Source organism: Pteropus medius, unplaced genomic scaffold (genome assembly GCF_902729225.1).
Source record: "Pteropus medius unplaced genomic scaffold, Ma_sr-lr_union100, whole genome shotgun sequence".
Classification (NCBI taxonomy): Eukaryota; Metazoa; Chordata; class Mammalia; order Chiroptera; family Pteropodidae; genus Pteropus; species Pteropus medius.
This window is the reverse complement of record NW_024356333.1, coordinates 1704752-1730160: the sequence shown is the minus strand read 5'-3', so window position 1 is coordinate 1730160 and position 25409 is coordinate 1704752. Positions and strand designations below refer to the sequence as shown.

The 25409-nt window shown below is 47.3% G+C and overlaps 2 protein-coding genes across 6 annotated transcripts; both read left to right on the top strand.

The window, feature by feature from the left end:
• Positions 1 to 13854: 13854 nt before the first annotated feature.
• Positions 13855 to 17956, top strand: GIMAP2 (GTPase, IMAP family member 2). The gene is made up of 4 exons (XM_039861202.1): positions 13855 to 14112; positions 14916 to 14969; positions 15577 to 16358; positions 16965 to 17956. Exons 2-4 carry the CDS (start codon positions 14924 to 14926, stop codon positions 17016 to 17018), a joined length of 882 nt encoding a protein of 293 aa, XP_039717136.1. The 5' UTR covers positions 13855 to 14112; positions 14916 to 14923; the 3' UTR covers positions 17019 to 17956.
• A 2967-nt stretch (positions 17957 to 20923) lies between these two features.
• Positions 20924 to 24518, top strand: GIMAP1 (GTPase, IMAP family member 1). 5 transcript variants are annotated; one of them, XM_039861196.1, is made up of 4 exons: positions 20924 to 21082; positions 21350 to 21457; positions 22508 to 22557; positions 23546 to 24518. In XM_039861196.1, the coding sequence occupies exons 3-4, from the start codon at positions 22514 to 22516 to the stop codon at positions 24450 to 24452; spliced, it is 951 nt and encodes a 316-aa protein (XP_039717130.1). In that variant the 5' UTR covers positions 20924 to 21082; positions 21350 to 21457; positions 22508 to 22513; the 3' UTR covers positions 24453 to 24518. The 5 variants fall into 5 exon arrangements, with proteins under 5 accessions (XP_039717130.1, XP_039717131.1, XP_039717129.1 ...); XM_039861197.1 differs by having other exon boundaries at positions 22364 to 22557; XM_039861195.1 differs by lacking the exon at positions 21350 to 21457.
• Positions 24519 to 25409: the final 891 nt, after the last annotated feature.

Below are 25409 nucleotides of genomic sequence, written 5' to 3'. Positions count from 1 at the left end.
AATACAAAATGTGCAAAATAACCTGAAAAGAAAAACTCTCTATCGTAAAAATGTCAGTCAATTTTTCCCAGGCGTGCCGAAGGATTTAATTCAAGTCAATCTTTTTTAAAAAAGCCCCTGTCATTTTCTTTTTTTATACTGGAGAGGGAACTTGGTTCTAAAGTATAGATAAATGTGAACACACCCGTAAGTATAGCCAGCTTCTAGAAGGACCAAAATAATCTCATACGATAGTCACTAAGAAATGTCCCCAACCTCTACCTTCCGTGACCCACGTGGTGCTAAGCCAAGACCCCTCCTCCCCAAGTGCCCCCAGCTTCCCACTCAACTCAGGCATGAGGATTAGCCCGAGTACATTCAGTGTGTCAGCGCCTAAATTCTCCAGAAGGCAGGTTCTGAGATGCAGCTACGCGAGCCTGACACATAGAAACGCTCTTGGAATCCAAACCTGTGGGAGACTGAAGGGAACAGGACCGGCAGGAGACACTGGGCTCTGGAGAGTCACCCTACAGGAGCTCCAGCTGAGGTGACCCCGTAGAGCCGTCCCCAAGTGGAGCAAGAGGTCAGGCCTTTATACCTTTACATCCACCCATCGTAAGACGGGAGCTGCCCTGGGAATGGGGGATGATCTTGGAGGAGGGGGACCCCTTCCACTGACAGCGGTCATGAGAGGATGGCTTAGGTCGAGGGGAGGGAGTCAGCTGCACGCCAGCCGGGAGCTGTCAGCCAGCGACACGACACTCCCATTCCCTGGGGGACTGGGGGCTTCGGTCCCGAAGCGGTGGTAGGTGGATCTACATGGCATATTGTAACACATCCTATACGAAGTGACATTTAGGCTGTTTCACAAGACCTTCCAGAACCCTCTCATAACCCAAAGTAGTGGCTGCGACTTTGGCAGTTCCGGTGGCACAGCAGGTGCATTGGAAGAAAAGGTTTCATCTACGCAAAACTGAAGCACCCATCAAATTACCGGGAAATGTTTTTTTTTTTCCCTATTTAAATGCAAAATGCCGTCTTTATGGGCTCTACTTAATCAGTTTCCTGTTGGCAGACCCAGAGGATTTAGAGAGAGAGTAAATATACTTTTCTGAAAACAAAGATTTGCAAAAGTACCAGTGCAGGCAGCTTCCTTGCAGACCTTGAGGTTTCGCCACTTCTGCAAGAGAAGGTGAGAAGGGCTGAGAAGAGCTGCGGGTGGGGGCGGGGGCGGGTGGGGTGGGGGTGGGGTGGAGATGAGCGTGACAGACCACACGGAGCAGAGTAGGGAGTCTGCATGGAAACGCAGGGTTGTAGGAGGCTGACGTTTATTAGCGTCACTTTTACAGAACAGACCTTTTCCTGATGGTCACGAAAGTTTTAATTGTATATGAATTCTTCATGATATGACGTTAGGTGTAAAAATCAGAATCTAAAATCATTGGTGCACTACCATCTGAAAAACACAACATAAAAAGAAGGAAATGAGTGCGTATTAAACGGCTTCTAATTGGGGATGGCGGAGCTACACGGTCGACCCCCCTTATCCACAGGGGATCCCTGAAACCACGAATAGCACCAAGCCCTGTGCACACAATGTTTTTCCCTCTATGTCGATATGTTTTCACTTGAAGGAATCGGTTTGCAGCTTCTCTTTGGCGCATCCGAATTGCCAGCATCTCTATGCTCGCGCTGCGGGGCTGTTATTAAGTCAAATAAGACTGACTCGAACGCGAGCATGTGATACGACAGTCGATCCGGTCATGGAGATGGCTGCTAAGTGACCAATAGGTGGGGAGCGTCTCCGGCGGGACAAAGGGAGGGTTCGTGTCTATTCCAACCACTTTCCATTCCACCCCGGATGCTTTGGAAGCACATGCTAGAGAACCTACCATTTCATCTGTAAATAGTTTAGTACGTGTCACCAAAAGTAAAGATTATTTGTAAAGAACATAACTACCATACCTAAGGTACTATAAATGTTTAATTTTATCAAACATCCTGTCATCATTGTTTAGATTTCATGGATCATCTCAAAATTTATTTACAGTTTATTTTGTTTGAATCGGGTTACCAAAAAAAAAAAAAAAAAGGTCCGATAAGATGATTGCAGGTCATGTTATGTATTCCTGCCCCAAACTTTGAATCAGGAATTTCTCCAAACATCTCTTTGTTTGTTTGTTTGTTTGTTGGCAGAAAATGGTACCGAAGACTACAATTGGGGCATGTCTCATAAGCCCACCATAGGCCGTCTCCATTGTTGGGACACTGGTTTTCAACTAGAGTGTTCATTTTTTGTTCTTTCTTAGAATTTCCATTTCTCTGCTCGCCTCGCCCATCCATCCTTGCATTCTGTTGTTCAATTCACCCATTAGAGCCTTTGGCATATTAATTAAAGTTGTTTTAAATTATCCTGGTCCGAGAATTCCAAAGTCCCCACCATGTCTGGTTCTGACACTTGCTCTGTCTTCTTCGAAGCATGTTTTTTGCCCTTTAGGATGCCTGGTAGCTGGACATGATGTACCAGGTGAAAGGAACCATTGTAAATAAAACTTTCGTAACGAGGCAATGGGATATGGAGGAGGAGGCATTCCCTGCCTCCAAGATGAGGTGTGGGTTTGGGTAAACCTGTGCCTCTGCACTGGGCGCCCCACCAGTGTTTCGTGGGTGTTTTTCCATCCCTTTTAGGGGGATGGGGTAGCTAGAGTGGACTGGAGTTGGGTATTTCGCTTCCATATGGAAGGCTTAGAGCTGACTGTAGCTGGTTATTTCTCTCTCTCGAGGTCAGTTAGGCGCTGATAAACCCCCAGCAGGTTAGGCTCTGGTTAACGTAGAACAGAGTGCTCTGGCACAGCAGTCACAAACCTTTGTGGCACCAGGGACCGGTGCTCCTATGAGAATCTAACGCCTGATGGTCTGAGGTGGAGCTGAGGTGGTGATGCCAGCGCTGGGGAGCGACTGCAAATACAGACGAAGCTTCGCTCATTTGCTCATGCTCATTTCCTGCTGTATGGCCCGGTTCCTAACAGGCCACGGACTGGACCAGTACCTGTCTGCGGCCCGGGTGTTGGGGACCCCCGCTCTGGCACATGTCCAAATGCTTCTTTTTCTCCTCCTCCTGCTAGAAGCACCAGGGTATTTCTTTCCTGATACTTACTGACATAATCTGGTGGAGCTCCTATAAGTAAAACTCACAAAAGCGTGGGGACCCCTGTATGGCTGGGTCCCCTTGAGTTTTGAACGTTCTGGGTTGTTCGCTCTGAGCCTCCAGCAATTTCGTTATCGGTCAGGTTTTCCTACCTCGCACTGGTTTGCCCCGCAGTCTGCTCTGCTGACTCCCTCTATTTGCCCGTCTGTCTCCCTACCTTCGGGGTGGCATTTTGCCCTGTGTCCTCCCAGGGACCTCTTAGGGACCCAAGAAGAGTTGTTGAGTTTTTAGTCTGTTCGGCTTTTTACTCATTAGGATGGAGCAGGGATTTCCAAGCTCCTTACCTGCAGAAACCGGAAGTCAGATTTCTCCATTTTATTCCGTACTGCATCTGTTATTCTGAGTTGAATTCAGGGATGTTTTCCTTACCCTCAGGTTTGAGAGAATTGGCCTGTTTTCTTTACGATTAACTCATCCATTTGGCATATTTCTTGGGTTGGGGTGGGGAATGAACGCAATTTTACGTTCTTCCAAATGATTGTCCAGTTACAGTGATTCGTGACTGCTCGTCGTGACGGCCATGTTTTCCTCACTGATGCAGATGTTGCTTTGTTATCTACTGAAGTTCCCTAGGCAATCGAATGTTTGTCTAGATTTTCTGTTTTCTTCCATTGGTCTTTCCATTCCTGTGATCATGCCGTAAGGGGCTTTACGATACTATTGACTATGTGGCCTCCTCCCCTCTTGTGATTTTTCCAATTCTCATTTCTGTTACTATTTTTTCTCCTATTTGCATTGACTCGTTCCTCAAATACCTGTGAGAAAGCGAGGTGGAGATATTATGGTTTTAGTGAGAAAGTATTTCCCCACGAAGCGAGTTGCTCGCTTCGGGGCTGAATTGATAGCGGGATAGATGAGAAAGTGTGTATCGATTCATAGCTTATGGAATGTTTGTAACATGAACGGCTATTGGTGGGTTATGTTTATATTTTTCTTCTTCTCGACCCTCCCCCTGCCCCCAAGTCTGGTTTCCTAGACTAAATGCCATTTGGTCACGAGGCATCATTTTAAAAAGATATTGTTGAATTCTGCTTTGCCAATATTTTATCAGGAGTTCGTATTGATATTTGTAAGTGAGATTCATCTCTAGTTTTTTTGTTTTTTGCTTTTTGTTTTTTGGTTTTTGGTTTTTGGCCTTTTTGGGTGCAATCTCTGTCACCTCAAAGTTACATTCACTTCTTAGAAAAAAAATTCCAGTTTACCTCCTTTCCCTATATTCCGGGAGAATCTAAGTAGCTTTGGGATTCTCCGATCACTGAGGTTTCAAAGAATGTTCCTGTGAAGCCATCTGGGACTGATACTGCTCTGTGGGGAGCTCCTTGACTATTCCCTCTATAATTTCTTCCACGGTCTTCGGCCTATTTCAATTTTTATGTCTCCACTGGGATCACTATTGATAGACGATATTTACCTACAATAGAGACGTATAATTTAGGATTAAGACATGGTGAGCAGATCCATTTCCTCATCCAATCAATGCAGAACGATCTTCGAAAATACTGAGCCAGACGACTGTTGAACTTCCTTCCGACACTTCATGTTATAAATCATAAGAGACCCATTATTGTTTCGAGGTATGAAAGTATTTCTAAGATAACGACATCCAGTCTACCTTCCCTTTTCTGTGCAGCTTGAGGAAGTAAGACTAGCTGGTCTGTGTGGCGGATACCGGTTTAAACACAGTTTTCGCATCTCTCAGCGCATGGTGGGTTGGCTGCAGACATGCGATACGGCCGTGCACCTTCCTCCATGTAGTTGTGGACTTCTTTCTATATGTGTCCAGACTGTTGATTCTGAATGAGCATTCTTTCATAGGAAAGGAGGCTCACTGCTTCCTCTGGGATTCCTCAGAAGTCGTCTACAAGTTTAGAAACGACAGAAGCAAAACCAACGTAGCGCCCACGTAGTGATTAGTGAAGGTTTCTTGTGCACACACCAACGAGATGGTTTGCAAACTGAAGGCTCAAACCAAAGTACGGAGCGAGGCTCAAGGGGGCACTGGGATAAAGTAGCTCACGCGGTGAGAAGACAGTGACCCTTTAGTCTTCATAGTGATGGGTTATCGCGTTAGAATTTTCCCGAACAATAGGAAATTGGTTAGAAGTTACCTCATATCCATTTCGGGGAAGAGCGTTTTTGATGCCTAAAGGCATTAGCAAGAAATGGCCCAGATCAAATCCACGTCAAAGATAAGATTAAACTTCATTTGTGTCACTGAACTGGTTTGTCCACTCAGCTAGTTTTCAAGGCTGGTCTGGAAAGCACAGTTCAATTCTAACAACATAATATGGGCAATGTTCATGTGAATATTTGCACGTCCTCAGGACGAAGAGCAGAAAACCGTTGCGTTGGTCAAGGCCATCTTTGGGGAGTCGGCCATGAAGCACGTGATGGTCTCGTTCACTCACAAAGATGGTCTGGAGGGTCAGAGGCTGAGTGACTTCATAGACAGTGCGGATGTGGACCTGAAAAACATCCTGGCAGAGTGCGGGGACCGCTACTGCGCCTTCTCTAACCACGGGGAGCCAGGCACGGCTGAGAAGGATGCTCAAGTGCACGAGCTGGTGGGGCTGATAGACAAGACGGTGCAGGGAAATGAAGGGACTCACTTTTCTGACGCCGTCTACAAGGACACCGAGGAAAGGCTAAACGATCGGGCGGAGCAATTGAAGAAAATCAGAAGAGGAAATTTGAAGAGAGGAGCGTGATCAGCCGAGCCAGAAGATTGTACAGGAGAAAGGAAAAACTTCAATCGCTAAAGCCGCAATATGAGTTAAAACTACGAAATATCAGGGAAGGGGCCAAGAGGAGTATCTTTAGCCAACTTGTTGATGGAATTAGGATACGGCTTTCAAACGTACGACATTTTTTCACGAAGTCCTAATTTTTCTCAATGTCATATCATTCGTTAAGCATCTCTCCAGCTCACTTCCTACCATTGATTCTCCTTGCCAGTCCATCCCCACAAACACCAAAAAATTTAAGAAATTCCAAAATTGCTATGTTTGAGCAGTGATTCATTGCATATGGTTTAAAGATCCAAATGTAAGGAATATCAGGGCCAGAATGCACCCTCGGTTGACTGTTGGCACCGCCCGTGATCGTCATTGTGTCTCGGTCAGGGACGTGCCAGGCACCTCTGGCAGGATCGTCCTGTGGTTTTTGGACACCTACAAACTGACCAAGTGTCTTCCTTTCCTCCTCCGTCCTTTTCTATGTGCTAACTGAAAACTGCCCAGACTATAAGTTCAAATAGCTTCTGTGCCAAATGCTTCCCTCCCCTGCCCACCTCCGCCCCACATACTCACTCTCCATCCTTGGCCGTCCTCCCGCCCTGCCAGGCCGACCTGTAGGGACCACACCCATGGGTTCCATCGTCCTCTGACTTCTGCTTGAGCTCTGCCGCTGGGGAGGCCAGCAGAGGATGCGCGGGAGCTAGAGAATCAGATGAGGGCGTTTCGTCTCCTGGATCCCTCTCTGCCTGATGGTATCTGACCATCCGCTACCCTCCGCCAAGGGTCCCGCCACACGCACCAGCGGCTCTCAGATCTGCACGGTAAAAGTGCACCTGTGTGGATGGGATTCTCCTCACGCCTGTGGCGTGACGGCACCAAAACTTTTGACTGTTTCCGAGGATCACGGCTTGACCTGAGAATGAATTCTGTTTTTCAGAAATTCTCTGGTAATTGGGGTAAATGGACAAGCAATAAGAAGTAGACATAAAGAGACTGATTCTCTTTCAGAATTCCTAATCCGAGGTCTATGCTTCTGGAAGAGTTCCAGATAAACTGTGAGAAATGGGAAAAGTATAAAATCGGCACCTTAGCTCAAAGGGAGCAAATCTGACGGATAGTAATAATTTCACAAAAACAAGAGCTTGTTAAAATGAAGTCATCATTGAACATGGATGCATAGTGTCTGGTGGGCTCTGAAAACATGAGTCTCATTTACAACAGGTCATATTTATAGAAAAAGTTAAAAGGATCAAATGTTTAATGGACATAATTTGGGAAAGAGCAAGAAGTTATTTCTTCTCATGGGAATAACAATTCCATCGCTTCCTTCGATACCTGAAATTTCAGAGTTGCTATTTATCTATTCATCTGTATTTGTTAGACGTTCTATCTTTTCGTCATTTTAATATTTTTATGATCCATTCATCTGTACTTTCGAATTCATTGGCGTAACTTATTCATAGAATTCTCTTTAAAATTTGAAATGTCTTCCTTTTTAAACGTATAGTGTTTCTATTATGTTCACTATCGTCTTTTATTTTGATCAGTCTTCACAGGGCTCTGTCATCCCAAAGACTCAACTTTGGTTTTTAAGTTTTGCTTTACTCCTTTGTGCTCTCTTATTCACATGTTTTTAGTTTCTGTTCCGATCAGGGACATGGGCCCCACATTCTAACTCTATCGTATGAAGCGACGGGGAGGACAAAAGGTGAAGGAGGTGAGACAGAAAATGACAGTGGCAGAAACAGGAGGGGGTGCGGCCGTGCTCCCACGCATAAATCAACCAGAGCGTCCTTCTCATAATCTGAGACGGTTCTGGGAAACGGTCTGACATCGATTGCATACCACGGAGTTCCTGAGGACGTGCCAATATTTACATGAACATTGCCCCTATTATGTTGTTAGAATTGAACTGTGCTTTCCAGACCAGCCTTGAAAACTGGCTGAGTGGACAAACCAGTTCAGTGACACAAATGAAGTTTAATCTTATCTTTGACATGGATTTGATCTGGGCCATTTCTTGCTAATGCCTTTAGGCATCAAAAACGCTCTTCCCCGAAATGGATATGAGGTAACTTCTAACCAATTTCCTATCGTTTGGGAAAATTCTAACGCGATAACCCATCACTGTGAAAACTAAAAGGTCACTGTCTTCTTGCCGCGTGAGCTACTTTATCCCAGTGCCCCCTTGAGCCTCGTTCCATGCTTTGATCTGAGCCCTCAGTTTGCAAACCATCTCGTTGGTGTGTGCACAGGAAACCTTCACTAATCACTATGTGGGCGCTACGTTGGTTTTGCTTCTGTTGTTTCTAAACTTTTAGACGACATCTAATAAAGGGGCGCTGGCTTTGGGGCGTACTGGAGAACGCGTGTAGAGGCGAGGTGTGACCTCGCAAAGGGGCAGAAGAGGAGAGAGTAGAAGACGTTTCCAGACCTTCTACTCCGCTACCTGATAAGAGACACGGCACACGGCTTGGGGTCCTGAAAGTCACATTCCAGTCTCTGGCCCCATGCTCATCCTCTGTGTCACGTCAGGCAAGTCACTCATCTTTCCGAATCTTAGTTCGGCTCATTAAAAAACGGAGATCATGATCCCTTCTTCCCGGTGTTGCTGTAAGTATTAAAGAAGAAGAAGATGTGACACGGTTATGTCTTCTTAGCCAGAAGTAATTCCATGAGCGGTAGATGTGTCTGTTCCATTCACGTTCCCCATTTCCTCTCTCCCGTCGCGTGACGCCGACTTCACCTGGGAGCCGTCATTCATTCTTGCTCTCTTCCCACCTGTCTCTTGGGCTGCATCTCAAACGCACCGAATCGGAAACCCTAAGAGTGGAGCTCAGTCCTGTGGGTTTAACAAACCCTCCGAGCGAGTCTGAGACACAGTAGAGTTTGAGAACCTCTGGGCGTTGTCTGTACGAGATCTTTCACCTCCGATTAAAGCAGCTGATGGGGACAGACAAAACACATCTGAAATGTAAAGGTTTTAGGTGAAGAAGTCGGCATGGGGCCCTATGACCTAAGATGGAGTAAGAAACGAAATGGAGCTGTGCTTGAGGCGATCTTCGGAAAACAGCCTACAAGACCTATGGGGAGAGCAAAGCCAGGAAGCTCCCACTTCTACTTATAGGGGGATAAAGGGCTCCAGTTACAGAGCTGGAACCCAGACGTGATGGGTTCAACAATGGGTAAGTCAGCTTCAACGATGCAGGTGACAACAATGCCTTAGGGACCGTAGTTCCCAAAGTGAGGTCCTCGGGCCAGCACCTGGGAACTTGTCAGAAATCCAATTATTCAGGCTCCACTCAAATTCAAAATCCCAGGATGCTGCCTCGCCCTGCGTGTTTTCACAAGCTCTTCACGTGATTCCGATGCGGGCTCAGTCCCGTTAAAGGACCCTGCTGAGCACCGGGGCGACATGCTCTACCTGCACTTTCCCATTAATTCTGACAATCCTGTGAGTAATTTAAACTGGTCCCATTTTCAGATGAAGGAAATTAGGGTCAGATTTTTCCTAAGGACACATGGCTGGTCACTGGCCCGCCAAAAATTGCAACTGCCTGATTCCAAAACCCCACGGAGCAGACGGGGGATGTGTGGGCCATGTGTGGTCTCTCGTGGGCGCTGGGTAACTAGAAATGTGTGTGGCAGCGTTTGGGAGCAAGAGAAGACGGCAGGTCGGCAGCAGAGCACAGCGCTCAATCTCTCCAGTTTCCGAGGATGATGTTCAAACCCAAGATCCGGTAGCCGGTTAGACCGCAGAGCCCATCTCTTGTTATGATGATGGCCGTCTGAGAGCCACGGGTCGTGACTACACCAAAGGAACCTCCCAGCCAGTGCCTGCTATGCGAGGACCCGAATCTGATCTCCACTGCAACAGCTTGGATGGGCACTCGGACCCGCTGACGTCCTTCTGGGCATGTCGTTCCTTCCCTACCCCTCTCCCGATGGAAGATCTTTCCACGGATGAGAGGGATGATAGCTCAAGGGTGGTGGGCCGCAAGGGTCACCCCCGATCAGACAGTTTTCAGCCCTCCCGGAGGCAGAGCTCGCCTGGGTCTTGCCATTTCCTGTCAACACACACACACACACACACACACACTCTCTCTCTCTCTCTCTCTCTCTCTCTCTCTCTCTCTCTCTCTCTCTCTCTCCTAGAAACCAAGTTCTTTTCCAGAAAGACTTGAACGCAGAGAGAATAAGAAGTAAAAAGCGCAGGGCATCATCAGGCGGGAGGTCGGGGGAGAGGAGAGGGTGGCTGACGGGTCTGACAGGTCCTGACCGCAGGAGGAGGGTATCTGGAAACGGATCGGGGTGAAGGTTTCAGTGTTCTCACCTCAGAGTTCACAGCCAGGTCCCTTCTCAGCTCACTTTAACCACAATTGCAACTTTTCTGTTGCTAAGTATTAAAGAAGAAGGCCATAGTCCCATCACTTACTAAGCAGGTGGGGGGAGGGGACAGAGGAAGTGAAGCCAGGCCCCAAGGATGCGCCCCCAGTGGGCACGGCCACGACCCCGACCCCGCTGGGAATCAGCCGAGGCGGGAGGCACCGTTCACGCCCCATCCTCCATCCTGGACTCACGTGTGACGTCGATTGTTCTGTATGACGGCCAGGTGCTCTGGAGTGGATTTTCTACTGGAATAACACATTTCAGGGACCGTGGTTTATAGCGACTATTCCAATTGTGGGAGTTCGAACAGCGAGGGCTGCCTCGAGGTTAAACGCCCTCTGAATCTTTAGTGATTCCCAAATATGGTGAATTGAAAACTGCTTTGCAGGGCAAAAGTCTAAAGGGGCCAAAAAGAGGTCAAGCAATTTTTAAGCCTGCCAGTGAAAAACTCCCCACCGCAGAGTTTAGAATTTTTTGGTGTTGAATCAATTCGTTTATTTTACTTTGCATTTTCTCATCATCTATATATTTTTTTAATCTGCGCACCCCTCCCCCCCAACAAACACAGTGTTTTTTATCATCTTATTAAAATGATATACCCGATAACTGCACTCTCCGATATGCTAGCCACTAGCCACACGAGACCATTTAATTATATGAATTAAAGTTAAATTTAAAATTTATATTCTCCATCACACTGGCCACATTTCACAGGCTCAATAGTCACTTCTGGTTAGAGGCTGCCACGTTGGAGAAGGCAGGTTCTGAATATTTCCATCATGACAGAACATTCTATTGAATATTACTGCTTTATAAATAAAGTTTTCACACAGGACAATTGCCAAATACATCTTAATTTGACCTCAAGATGTCAGCCGTCTTTTGTTTTTGGCCTTGACTCATTTCCTAGCATGGCCTTGAACCATGAGAACACAATGGCTTGTTATAAATTCCACAGGGTAATGTAAAATGCGCTCCTTCCCTCAGCCATGACCCTTTCCTTGCTCACGTCTGTCTGACTCTCACTTAAGGCCATAGTCCCATCACTTACTAGAGGAGATAGGACACCGAGAAACTGTGCCCCGTAATGGCCACGGGCCAGTGTTCAGAAGGGACAGGAGTGGAGAGACTGGGCCAAGGAAAAATTTTATCAAGGACTATGCCGGGACTTCTCTTCGAATGGCCCAAGGATGAATCAGGAGAAGTAATATTTGTGTCTCCAAACCTAGAGGAATGATACAAAAACAGAAGGACCTTGTCCTCCAGCTGCTGGGGGTGCCACCAGCTGTCAGCCCTTCAGAAATTGGCTTTTGCTGAGGCGAGATGCTCGCCTGTACGTGAGGTCAGGTGTCCTGCGCAGGGGAGGTGTCCAGCCAACGAAGGGCTGATGGGACCGGAGCCCCGCCCACTCTGAAAGTCCAACCAAACTTTAGCTCTACCTGTAGCGTGGGCATTTGTCGTGACTACGCCTCAGTCTAATGCCCTCTGCCTAATCCCGTGTTCTCTCCTTCCCCCTCAAGTGTCCATCATAAGGAGCTACCTGCCCGCTCACCTCCCCTCATCTCAACCAGCTGCATTCCTTGGAACCCAGCCTGTTAAATCTTCACACATACCTGTCACCTATATTGGGAAACATGCTAAGATAATTCACAATATTAATAGGTGAAAAGAAAAAAATCATGGAATTATTTTGATTAACATTAAAAGACATTTTAAAACCACTTCCACCTCGATAAAAACTTTTAATGAAATAGGGCTAAACAAAGTGTACTTACTCTTATTTGAAAGTAAACTAATTCATTAAATACCGAAAACCAGCATCGGTATTAATGATATCAGATGCTCTAAAATTAAAATGAAAAATAAAAGCACAGCATTGGGTTGTTTTTGTAAACGCAACAACCAATGCAATTATGCACGAAAAAGCGAAAAAGGGTATATTTTTGTAAAAACAGGAGGCTAAAATGTCATTACTTCCAACCGAGTCTCTGATCAACATAGAAACTGCAGATAATCAAAAGGCACAGTATGGCTTCTCTCAGGTCCTTCTGTCTCCTCCTCCCTCTGCACAGTCCCCTATCAGAGGTGTCCCCTTGTTCCCGGAGAGTGGGGGTCCCCTCCCAGCGCATCGTACAGGTTCTCGATGTCTCAAAGAATTGAGCGAGACAGCTAAATACAGCAGAAGAGAAAAGCTTTCTTAGAAGGGAAAGCACACTTCCCGACGTGGAAGCGAGCCTGAGCAAGAGAAGCCTGGCTCAAAGACCTGGTGACAAAGCCTTTGGGGCTTTTGTCCCTACTCGCTGTGGGCGCTTACTTTTCTTAGAGGAGTGAGCTTCCTTGATTGACAACTAAGATTGCCAGGACGCAGTGATTCATCATTTGCTTTCTGTGCATGTTCGTTCCCAGAATTCAATCTCTTATATTGAAATTAATGAACTTCTGGACATGTGCATGATGGCATAATGAGGCTCAGGTAAACTGGGGTCTTTCTTGCGCAGATGCGAGGGACTGGCTGAAACTAGTACCCAATTCTCTGCTCGATTGTTTCTTTCTGTGAGTTACTTTCAGCCCAAAAATGCCTTCTGGCTTGCTGAATTGTGGATGGGTTAGGGAGCACTCTTTCTAGGGTAGGATGACCTCAGTGTCTTTGCAGCAGACCCAGAAACCCCGTAACTAACTTTCCTGCCTAGCTCTTTTCTAAGAGCCATGAACCCCTTTATTATTAGTAGTACGACTGTTGAGGGACAGGAGGTCTCTTCTGTATCTGCTGCCTGCTGAGAAGGGTCATTGTCCCTGCCTATTGGGGTTTCATGGAGCTCTTCCCCTCTCTGCCTCAGTCAGGGCGGGGTCTTGGGTTTCCTGCTGATGTGCCACCTCAGTCCCTAGACAAGGAAAGAGAGATATGAACTTGTTATTTAAATCATATATCTATTAATTTCTATTACTGATTTGCCTATCAAGCAAGTAGAAGGAAACAGCCTTGGTTAATATATTTCTTAAAGAGAAAAAAAGACCTTTGGCCTAAAGTCTCCTCCCCTCTCAGACTCTAAGGATCCTATCTGGTCTACCATCTTCTGCTAACGATGGGCCCCCCCGATGACCCTTATCGATGACCCTTATCAATCCGAGTCACCAGTTTCGGGGCAATTATCAGGTTTCTGGGCCCCGATGACCCTTATCAATCTGAGTCACCAGTTTCGGGGCAATTATCAGGTTTTGAGGGAGAGGGACATTTTCCTAAAGAAAGGAGGGAAGAAAACTGAACTAGGTTTACTAAAAAGATGAAGAACTCTTCAAGGGAAGTCCCTTTCCATTTCCTGCTAAAAGATTAAGAATCGTACCAGGATGTCCCCAAAGCCCTGACTCATGTGCTCTCACCACCCCCAAGGGCATTTGCCTTTAGGACACTCCCAGCCCATTTAGGCACACTGTTGACTGTGAGGACACAGCCTGGGTGGGGGAAGGAACCGAATCCTCCAGCTTCCCCAGCTTCCCTGGCGCCCCCTGTCCCGACAAGAAAAGACTGTGGGTCCATATGAGAGCAAATAACTACCGATCCTATCTTCCCATTCAAACCGTTTATTTTGCTTACGTGGCCGAAAAGAGAATTTCAGACGGACCGTGGCGGGGTTCTCTTAGGGGAGGGATGCGGGGAGGGGTGCGGGGAGGAGGAAGCTGGGTGGAGATTATGGAGGAAGGAGACAGACGTGCGTGTTTGCTTCATTTTCTTTCTCTTCGAGCTGAGCTGGCCAGTCACAGGTCTGAACGGGGAGCTATCTGTGTCTTTCCTCGGCGAATCAGGTGTGCCCGCATTTGGGAAATGTTCCACGGTGTCGATCTCTAGTTCCCTGGCCATGCTCCGAAAAAAAAAAAAATTTTTTTTTAAGAACAAATTTGCCGTATTTTAAGGGCAACAATTTAGAGCGACTGCCTTTGGCTTAAGTGAAGCCAGTTTACAGGGACCGTGAACTGCCTATAGTTTCGTTTACAGCTTACTGACAAAGAGAATTTCCTTAACAGGAAGCCAATAAAAAGTGCTAACTGGGAAGAATTTGGCAGTTCCCATGTGGCCGGGAGTTTTCTGCCCCTTGTAGCTTTCTGTGCCTGTTGCTTTGGCTGTGCTGCCAGATTTAAGCAAGAGAAAAACGTGTCTGATAAAAATTAATCAGGACTTCTCACTGCATCGGACAGGGGGACGAGATGGCAGGGCTCCTCTCTGGTGGCTGGTGAGGAATGGGGACGATGTAAGCAATCGAGGGATCAAACGATGTGTATTTCTGGCTTCAAGGAGAGTGTCGGTTTGCAGAGTCACATTCTTAACCCGGCGAGTCCTCTGGCAAGGACTCAAAATGGAAGGAGGAGTTCGGAGAGGGTGGTAAGAAGCAGAAGGAAGGGAGCGAGGTGAGGAGAGAGAGAAGGAGAGAAGGAGAGAAGCGGGGAGGAGACGGAACCTCAGACACGGGGGAGGCTCTGTGGGGACACATGAGACGTGGTCGAGAACGAGCTGGGAATGTAAGGGTCTGTCACGATTCAGAACTAGACGATAATCGATTTCCGGTGTTGTCGTTGTTGTTTCATTGGTCTCTGGTCTCTCTGTCCCCCAGGAGCAGCGATGGACCAGAATGAATGCAGTCACTCGGGTAAGAAAGTGACTTCCGGTGAGCACAGCTATTTTGCCTATTTTATATTAAAAGCCTGCTATGCTCTCTAAGCCAAGTGTAAGCTACCAGCTGTTTCTTCATTAGGGAGACTCATGTCACACTGGTCATTCCTGCATTTCCCAAATCCAGCCATTTCACTGGTGGTCACCACCACACCTCTGCCCGGCCAAGGTCAGACGGGCCATCTCTGGCCTTGGAACAGAGTCAGGTGACTTAATCACCTGGAGGTGGGGTCCACAGTCTTGGCTACACATCTGTGATGCTCAGAAAATTTATCTTCCGGAGGGCCGGAACGGAGCGATTCAGGCAAGCCTTGCACGATGAGATGTGTTTCTAAATCCATCTCGTCCTCCCCCCGCCCCGCCAGGTATGTTTTTCTAGGATCCAACGTGGCGATACACTGCACTCCTAGAGAAATCTAGATGTTTTAAAACCCATGATTCGTTTATTTTATTCGATAATGGGGTTAGCTTCTATTTCGTAAATGCAACCTATTGTAGAAGAAAGTATCTTTTCCTGTAACTTGGGAATAACTCCTTATCCTTGAAAATATTCCATCGGCGTGATGAGTGTAGCAGTAACACAGTAAACTTGCCCTTAACAGGACCACATACGAAGAACCGACACGCCAGGGGATCAGAGCTGAGGATCATCCTGGTGGGAAGAACGGGAACCGGCAGAAGTGCCACCGGGAACAGCATCCTTGGGAAGCAGGCGTTTGTGTCACAGCTGCGGCCCCAGACCCTCACTAAGACCTGCAGTGAGAGTCGGGGACGCTGGGGAGACAGAGAGCTGGTCGTTATTGACACGCCGGACATGTTTTCTGGGAGGGACCCCTCTGATGCCCTATACCAAGAGGTGCAGAGGTGCTACCTGCTCTCAGCCCCTGGACCCCACGTGCTGCTCCTGGTGACGCAAATGGGCCGATTCACCACGCAGGACCAGCAGGCTACGCAGAGGATCAAAGAGATCTTCGGAGAGGATGCCATGAGACATACGATTGTCCTCTTCAGCCACAAGGAAGACCTCGCAGGAGGCTCCTTGACGGATTACATCCATGAGACGGAGAACGAAGCCCTAAGCAAGCTGGTGGCAGAGTGTGGGGGGCGAGCGTGTGCCTTCAATAACCGTGCCGAAGGGACTGACCGGGGCGACCAAGTGAAGGAGCTAATGGACTTGATCGAGGGCCTGGTGATGGAGAAGAGAGGCCACCACTATACCAACGGGCTGTACAGTCTCGTCACGGGGTCTGGAAGTGGAGCTGAGGGATCAGAGGAAAGGTTAAAGGATTTCAAAGGGAGTCTGATAAAGTTCATGGAAGTTCAGAGACGCGGCACCACCACGGCCAAAGAAAATGGCCTAAAAAGAGCCCTGATGAAAATACTAGTGTGTATTTTATTTTGTATTAGGTTCTTTGTCAAATGGTTAATTCTGTTATTTTGTGTATGGCTCAGGATATGCAATTTCTTTTACTGCTTACTCTGTAGTATGTGCAATTTGTTCTGTAGCTTACTGTTAATTATACTCAAAAAGTTAATGATAATTTCTGGCAAGGCCATTGGTCTCAAATACGACTCCTAAATTATAGTTATGGATCAGTAACGATTTATTCACCTTCAGGCAGTGAGCGAATTACAGAGCCTCCTTAAAACACGCAGTGCCTGACGCCAGCATTTGAAACTCTGCAAAATGTTTAAATCCTAACATCGCTCAATGTATTAAGGAACCGGATTATTTTAAAAGTTACTGTTTGTTTTGAAATCTAATACCAAAACCTTTTGAAAGCTGTAAACATAAAATTCCTCCCATTTGCAAATGCCTAAAGCCAGTTTTATATTCCCGGAGATTCCTTTTATTCTTCAGAATACTACTGTTTCTACTGAATAGAATGACGATAATGTCTACTGAATAGAATAAAATAATAATAATAAGTAAATTGTGAAGTTATTGGGATAACATGTCTTTAATTTTATTCCATGGTTTTATTCTCAGGAGATGGTGAGACACGTGGCTCATTTCAGTGATGAAACCAGCCATGCCCACTAACCACACATGGGCACACTCACACATCAGTAGTCTGTTTCATGTACATCAAATTTGCTTCACATCAAAAGAGGCTCAGTCAGATTTTACCCCGACCCCAATCACACTGAGCGTTGAAACACAGTTGACTCTTCGGACAAGATGGTGGACTGCGCAGTCTGAAACATCAATCACCCCGTCAAATGCAATTAAAAGCTGAATTTATTAAAATAAACCAATTTTTTATGATTGATGAGCTCACCAGAAAACAAGGAAAGCTGTTGGCCGATAGACAAATGCCGGTATCAACCCCAAGATGGAGAAACTCAGCCTTGGGTTGTCGGTCAAGTTGAAGAGCCGATTGTGAGAGGTCCGTACTGAGTTAGCCCTTCCCAGGGAACTGATATTACAAGCTCATTTTTTAACCAAATATATAAGGCTGTTCTGATTTTTTATTTCTTCTTAAGCTCATTTTGTTAAGCTGTGGTTTTCAAGGATTTTTTTTTTCACTATATTAAAGTCGTTGCACTTATTTGTGCAAACGTGTAAAATCTTTTTTATCATGCCTTTTAATATGGACAGGAATTATAGTCAACGTTCCTCTTTGAATTTTGATATCAGTGATTTATGATGATTTCTTTTCGGTTGATCAGCCTGGCCAGAGGTTTATCGATTTTATTAAACTTTGCAAAAAACGAACATTTATTTCCTCTATTTTCTCTTTTCCACCTTATTGCGTGTTCTTAACAGTGTCTTTTGCAGAGCAGAAGTTTTTCATTTTAATGAAGTCCATCTTACCAACTTTTCCATTCATAGGTCATACTTTTAGTGGTGTATCTAAAAGGTGACCCCCAAACCCAAAGTCACCCAGATTTTCTCCAATGTTATCTTCTAGGAGTTTTACAGTGTTACATTGACTTCTCTGACCCATTTTGGTGAATTTTGAGAATTTTTGTCAAAGGTATAAGATCTGTGTCTAGATTCATTGTGTGTGTGTGTGTGTGTGTGTGTGTGTGTGTGTGTGTGTGTCTAGCATCATGTTCCGGCATCATTTGTTGAAAACTATCCTTTCTCCATTGAATTATCTTTGCTCCTTTGTCAAAAAATAATAATGATAATAATAAGTTACATTTAATGTAACAATATCTGTGGTTGGATTTAAGTTCTTGTTCCTGTTTTCTATTTGCTGCATCATTTTGTCGTTCTTGTTGTGTTTTTTTTTCCCCCATTCTTTGGTGTTGAGTTTTAAAAAAGTTATTCCATTTTATCGCTTTGTTGGCTTTTATTTTTTTAGCAGTTGCTCTAGGGAAGAAAGGATTTAGCCATAACTTATTATTCTCTAGCTTGAGTTAACAGTGTACCATTTCAAATGAGATATGAGAACCTGACAAACATGGACTTCTGTTTAACCCCTTCTTTTCCTTTGTGATATTGTCATTTTTTACGTCTCCAGAGTTAAAAAAATTCACAATATATTATTATTATTTTGCTACCATCGATTTCATTTTTAGGGAACGAAGAAGAATCCAAATAGCAGTTTTTTCCTATTTCCCACATATTTGAAATTTCCAGAAACCTTTTATCCTGTCGATCCATGTTTTTATGTGGTACCATCTCCTTTCAGCGTGAAGAATTTCTTTCCCATTTCTTGTAGTACGAACTTAGCGAGTTAAAATCTCTCCGGTTTTCATGATCTTAAAATGCCTCTTCTTAATCTTCATTTCTGAAGGGTAGTTTTGCTGAATCAAGAAGTTAGGCTGATCTTTTCTTTTTTTCATCAGCAGTTTAAACACATTCCAGGGTTTTCTGGCTTATTCTGTCTCTGAGACGAAAGTGGTTGTCGTTCTTAAACTGTTCCCCTGTATGGAATGTGTCTTTTTCCCACCTCTGGTTGATTTAAAATTTTTCTCTTTTTCTTTGGTTGTTCAGTAGTTCGACTATGAAGTGCCTGGGTTTGTTTTTCTTTGTACTTTTTACTTAAGGTGGACTAAGATTTTCGGATTTATGAGTTGAAGTTTTTCATCAAAATAATAATATCGTCACGTTTTCTTTCTATCCAGGTCAGTCTTTTCTTGTTCTCCTTGGATTCTAATTACGTTACACTGCTTGCTACTATCCAACCGATCACTGGTGCCATGTTCAGTCTCAACAATTTCTCTTAACCTGTCTACAAGAGCCTTCCTTCAATGTCTAGTATACTGGTAGGTCCATCCAATTATATTGGTTTTAATTCAAATATTTTATTTTCTAGTAGCAGAATCAGTTCTTTTAGAGTTTACATTTCTCTCCCGAAATTTTTCAACTCTTGACTCATTATACTTGTTTTTCTATAAATTTTAACACATTTACAATAGCTATTTTAAAGTCTTTAACTGATAATACCAATGAATGAGTCATCTGTGGTTCTACTTCTACCAACTGCTTAATCTTTTGACTATGAGTAATATTTTCTTAATTCTTCATATATCATGTAAATTTGCATTGTATTCCAGACAATAAAACAAAAGTCTGAAATATATGTTTCAAACCCTGGTTTGCTTTATTTCCTGGAGAGGGCAAGTTTATTTAACTGTCTGCTGAACAGAGTGATCGCATCATAGGCTCCTACATTTGAGTTGAAATAGGAATGAGCCACCACTCTAACATGATGGGGACATCAGCTCTCTGACAACTCCAGGCTGCCCCGTGCACTCGCCAAGCAAATTCTTGTGGCCAGATAAACCCTCAGACAGAGAGTTGCAAGTGGTTGAAGTAAGGCACCCACCCCATGCATGCCTAGGAACAGTGGATAGCCAGGAGTTATGAAGAGGCACAGGAAGCATATTCATGAAAGGTACATGTTGGGTATCAAAGACTTCATCAAAGCTGATCTTCGTGGCTTAGAGCAGGGTGAGGATAGGCACCTCACTCTTAAAGAAGCACCCACTATTGGGGTTGTTCATCTTCAGGAGTGGCACTTCAGCGACCCTAGGAGTGTGCCTCCTTAAATTTTGTGGCCTGGACACCACGCTTGGCTCCCACTAGTCCTGGTCCTGCTGATCTAGTGGGAGAATGAGAGACCCCCCGAAATGCTGAATGGAAGCAGCGGAGTGTCAGTCATCCAAGAGACCGTCCCCCCAAAAAGATGGGAAATGGTGGAAGTTGAGTCTCTTCCGTACCTGAAAAAATGGGCTGGCAAGAAAGAAACAAAAACAAAGATACCAGGCAGTAAATCAGGGCTCGGGAGAGCCTCCCTCTCCTGTGTGGAGACAGTCAACTCCGGGGCGTTTAATGAGCCAGGAAAGGTCCCATCGCTGGGGAGTGACCTGCCCAGGTCTAGGGCCAGTCCTGTGCACCACACGACTGGCTCTTTCGCTGATCTCACTCTTTTGCTGACCCTCTGGAGAAAAGACAGATTAACTAGAACTGGCGATACCAACACAAGCACCAGACTAATTTGAAAACTGTGGAAAGGCAGTCATACTCCACACGCTAGCTAGCCCTCAAGTCCTTCAATAGCCGGGATGCCTTCCTTTCTTAGAAATGATGAGACTCTGCTTCCAGATGCTTCTGACAGACTGGACCTCAGAGTGGATCCGGCCACACGGATGGCCAATAGATGGAATGCTAGTGAGAACAGCTATCGTGTCCCTTTTTCTGGGGCAGGAGACTCTCTGGACCGATTTTATAGGGTGGAAAAATCCCTAGAGGGTTAAAAGCAATTGAAAATGAGATCGGTAATCAATTCTCGAGCAGAGCCAGACTTTGGGACAACAAAGCCCTTTCCTTCCTCTGGTAGGAAGAGAGATTTGGTATCGGGCCCTGCTGGGATCACCCACCACCTTAGTCAGAGCAGGAGGGAGGTTTCGATGGAGAAGCACCGCAAACCCACACCTCCAGGGGAAGCGTTTAGTTTCTGTTTCTTTAAATCATCACCCCAGGGCCCGCCCCTTCCTGAGCACTAAGGTCCCAGAAGTAGGGACACTTCCCTGTGTCCCTGTGTGCTGGGAGGAACAGCCTGCCGCACGCACAACCAAAGAGGTAGCAGTAGGTCAGGGGCTTCTCTGAGCCAGCGTCACAGCCCGTCTGTCACCCGCTCTGCAGGAAAGGTGAGCTCAGGCATGGGGAGGGAGCCGGCCGGGGAATCGGAGCTATGAGGAGCCTGAAGGAATGTCATTCTGAGCGTGTCTACTGCCTGAGCCCCTGGTGGCGCTCTTCCTGGCCTCAGCGGTCAAGATCACGCTCCAGGTTTTTAAAGATGTTCTGAGTTTTGAATAGAGTAGGTTCTGAAAAAGCTTTTTTGAGCACCTTCTTTAGCCTGGAGGGCATACGGTCTCATTTACAAGCAAAATCTGTCTCCTTCCACAATCCCTCAGTACAGTAAGAGAAGCGTGTGCCAGAACCACTTCCAGGATCAAAGTACAAGGCATTCGACATTCCCCAAGTCGCACATTCAGCAAAGGCAAAAGATACTTCTGTAACCAGTAAGTATTGTAGCCTCAGAGCCAGTGACAGTCTGCATAGATTCAGGACCCTGTTTCTCCCTCCTCACCGTTCTCGGAGGTGGGGAGGCGCAGGCAATCTGAGGTTAGCCAATCAGTCTTCAATCCCTCTCCCTGCATGAGCCCTTACACATCTGCTCCCTAATTCAAGCTTCTCCCACCCCAGGTTCGAGGACACCCCAATTTCCTCAGCTGTACAATTCAAGAGTTGAAATAAATACCTGATTTCCAAACTCTGATTTGTGGACTGGTTGCATCAGAAACATTTGAATCATGAATCAGAATTTCTGAGGATAATCAAAAAATGTACATTTTTAAAAAGCACTTGGATAATTCTGAAAAGCAGCTAGTTTGGGAGGCAACAAACTAGATGGACTTTGAAGCAACAGAGTATTAAGAATACAGGATTCTACATGTTTTACAGATCTCAATAATTAAGAGCCACTTGTCACGCTTCAGCTGGGGCTACCCTCCCTCTTAAAAACTACTTAAAATCATTTCAACCCCCACTCCAACACGGTGTCACCTGTGGTAAGCAGGCGGACGACAGGGAGAGGGAGAATTGGAAACGAACAGAAAGGTGCAGCACAGACGGGACTCAGAGCGTGGGAGAGGCTGAAGGGTCACGGGCGTGAGAGCTCGAGGCTGCTGGAAAAGAGGCCTTGGCATCTGCTCGGGGGAGGGGCAGCAGAGCGAGGGGGGCAGGTGTCACGAGGCTGGAGAAAAATGAACATCTAACGCTGCTCGCCGACATCGTGTTAGTCGCCCCTCTGCCCTTTGCATCTGGGTCCCCGGAAGGACAAAACTCAGCTCACTGGACGCTCCCGCAGTGTGGCCCCAGCCCCAGGCGGGTCCCTCCAATGTTCCTCCCTCGGCTCTGATGCGCAGGGAAGCAGGGACCATGACGTTCTCACTGTGGTGTCACCAGCTCTTTGGGGTTTGCCTGACCCGTCGTAGGCACTGAGACCATTGACTCGTGTGAAGGAACGAATCAGTGGATGACAGGACGAACTGTGTCTGGAACTCTTTCAGGTGAGCATGGGAGGACGGAAGATGGCAAGAGATGAAGAAAGCGCCTACGGGTAAGAACAAGCCTCGCCCTGCGCGCTGCCCCCAGCAATGAGCTCTGGGTGCTGAGGGGACAGGCAGACTGGGGCTGAGCACACGAGCCCCGGAGGTGTCTCCCAGCTGCCTGGGGGAGGAGCGAGAGCCTGACATGTGCATTGGAGCTGGGTCTCTGCCTCGGCCCAGCTGTGAGGTAGCAACTTCTTTGACTAGCCTGCACCTCTGTTCCCGAAATGTGAAATGAGGGCAATAACCCCCCTCTGACCCCCAAGAAGAGCATGGAGAGGGCATCAGATCATGCCCTAGAGGGAGCATGACTGCCAGGGAGATGCGAGAGCCAGGATGGAGGGTTGAACAGGCATCTTATTAGGCAGCGGGTTTAAGAGGGAGGAGAGGGCGGAGGAGGGGGAAGGAAAGCGATGATGTCATCCAATCCCCTCGACAGCCCTCAGAGAAACGACTCCACGTCTTTATTCCCGGCTTTTGCACAGAGGTTTAACACTTAATCTGAGCAACTTGCAAGGCCGCACAGCTGGCGACGGCGGGGCCCTGAGTCCAACCCAGGGCGTCTGGGACTCCGGACGGCCCTTCGCACCCGGCCCCCCGCCCCTCCCGCCCCTCCTGGGGGTGGGGATGGGATCTGGGAGAAGCGTGGCAGAGGCCACCGAGCCGGCACATGGGACAGCCCCGCCCGGTGTGCACCAGCACGGGTGATGGCAGCTGACGTCCCGTCTGGCATTTTGGAGGGGCGCCCTCTACAGAAGCGCTCGCCAGGTGCTGAGCGTCAACAGGTGCTCGAGGTGAAGCCCAAGACGAGAAAGACCCCGGAGGCACCATCCCCCGGCTCAGAAAGCTCCGCCCAGACCAGACGACCTGAGGGCGGGTGGGGTTGGAAGAGCTGAGCCGGGCACCGCGGCTCTGCCTCGTTCGAGGGCGTCCGGGGGTCCAGGTAGCCAGGACGCGTGCTGTAAGGTTTGGAAGCTGACGAATGGCTTGTCCTCCAGGTTCCGAAGACACCACGCAGGAGGCCCCACGGCTGAGGCTCATCCTGGCGGGGAAGACGGGGGCCGGGAAGAGCGCCACGGGGAACAGCATCCTGGGCCAGAAGCGCTTCCTCTCCAAGCTGGGCGCCACCTCGGTGACCAGAGCCTGCGAGGTGGGGAGCTGCAGGTGGGGCCGGTGGCGCGTGGAAGTCCTGGACACGCCGGACCTTTTCGGCTCCCAAGTCCACAGGACAGACCCGCTGTTCGAGGAGCGGACCAGCTGCTACCTGCTGTCGGCGCCCGGGCCCCACGCGCTGCTGCTGGTGACCCAGCTGGGCCGCTTCACGGCGCAGGACCAGCAGGCCGTGCGCGCGCTCAAGGCGCTGTTCGGCGACAGCGTGGTGGCGCGCACCGTCGTGCTCTTCACGCGCAAGGAGGACCTGGCGGGCGCCTCGCTGCGGGGCTACGTGCGCGACACCGACAACCGCGCGCTGCAGGCGCTGGTGGCCGAGTGCGGGGGCCGCGTGTGCGCCTTCGACAACCGGGCGGCGGGCGCGGAGCGGGAGGCGCAGGTGCAGGAGCTGCGGGCGCTGGTGGAGCGCCTGCTGCGGGACCACGACGGCGCCCCCTACTCCAACGACGTGTACCTCCTGGCGCAGGAGCTGGCCGGCGGGGACCCCGAGCAGCGGCGGCGCCGGGTGGCGGAGAAGCTGGCGGGCCGCGCGCGGGGGCGGCGCGGGCGGCCGTGCGCGTGGATGACGGGGAGGTGGCTGCACGTGGCCGCGCTGCTGGGGGCCGCGTTTCTGCTCTACCTGCTGGTCACCATTTTCCTGTCCCGGACCAGGACGGATGGTGCAGTTACTGAAGAGGCAGGTAACCTGGTAACAAAGGACCCTGGAGCTGAAGCGCAAACTCCAACTTCGCCGTGAGAAACCGGTGGCTTCAGACACAGTAGTTTTAGTGTTTATTTGCCTTTGTTTTTTTTTCTTTTGTTTTTTTTTCTTTTGTTTTTTTTTCTCGTCTTGTTTTATTTTGTCGCATTTTAAAATACTATTATCGTTTTTTAATTTTTTTATTTTGTATTTTTATTTTTTTATCAGTATATTTTTTATCTTCCCCCTTTCCCTCTGATAACCACTAACCATGATAACCATGTCCCTGAGTCTCTGTTTGTTTGTCCTGTTCATTTGTCGCTTGTAGGTTTATATTCCACGTATAAGTGATATCATGTGATTTTCGACCTTCTCTGTCTGGCTTATTTCGCTTCGTATGATTATTTCAAGGTCCACCCATGTTGTCGTGAATGGCAGTATCTCATCTCTTCTTCTGGCTGAGTAATATTCCATTGTATTTATGTACCACAGCTTCTTTAGCCAATCATCTAGCATAGGACACTTTGGTTGCTTCCATGTCCTGACCACCGTGAATAATGCTGCTATGAACATCACTGTGCAAATATCTTTTCAGATATGAGTTTTCAGGTCTTTGGGGTAAATACCCAGTAGAGGGATTGCTGGATCATATGGTAGATCGATTCTCAGTTTTTTGAGGAACCTCCGTACTGTTTTCCATAGTGGCTGTACCTATTTGCAGTCCCACCAGCAGAGTCTGGGGTTCCTTTTTCCCCGCATCTTCTCCAACATTTGATGTTAATTCAGACACAGAGTTTTAATAGTACAAGAACACTGTATCAACTTTGCAAAGGTTCCAAGTTCACGTTTTAAATTTCACTTTTGACTATAGGTACACTATTTTAATATCAATTCGTGTAATTTTAAAACATCCTTTAAACGATTTCGTAGTCTCGATGTAACTTTTCTCTCTTGAAAAATAGTGAAATGGCTGATAGTTTTCATAGGAAAAGGACTTATGGAAAAGGGGAAAAA

What these genes read in the sequence shown, in the direction of transcription:
- GIMAP1 (XM_039861195.1), top strand. Translation starts at nt 22,514, where the DNA reads ATGGGAGGACGGAAGATGGCAAGAGATGAAGAAAGCGCCTACGG. An exon ending in GATGAAGAAAGCGCCTACGG is followed by an intron (nt 22,558 to 23,545) that starts GTAAGAACAAGC and finishes TTGTCCTCCAGG; the next exon opens with TTCCGAAGACACCACGCAGG.
- GIMAP2 (XM_039861202.1), top strand. Translation starts at nt 14,924, where the DNA reads ATGGACCAGAATGAATGCAGTCACTCGGGTAAGAAAGTGACTTCCG. An exon ending in GGGTAAGAAAGTGACTTCCG is followed by an intron (nt 14,970 to 15,576) that starts GTGAGCACAGCT and finishes TGCCCTTAACAG; the next exon opens with GACCACATACGAAGAACCGA. An exon ending in GAGCCCTGATGAAAATACTA is followed by an intron (nt 16,359 to 16,964) that starts GTGTGTATTTTA and finishes TTTTATTCTCAG; the next exon opens with GAGATGGTGAGACACGTGGC.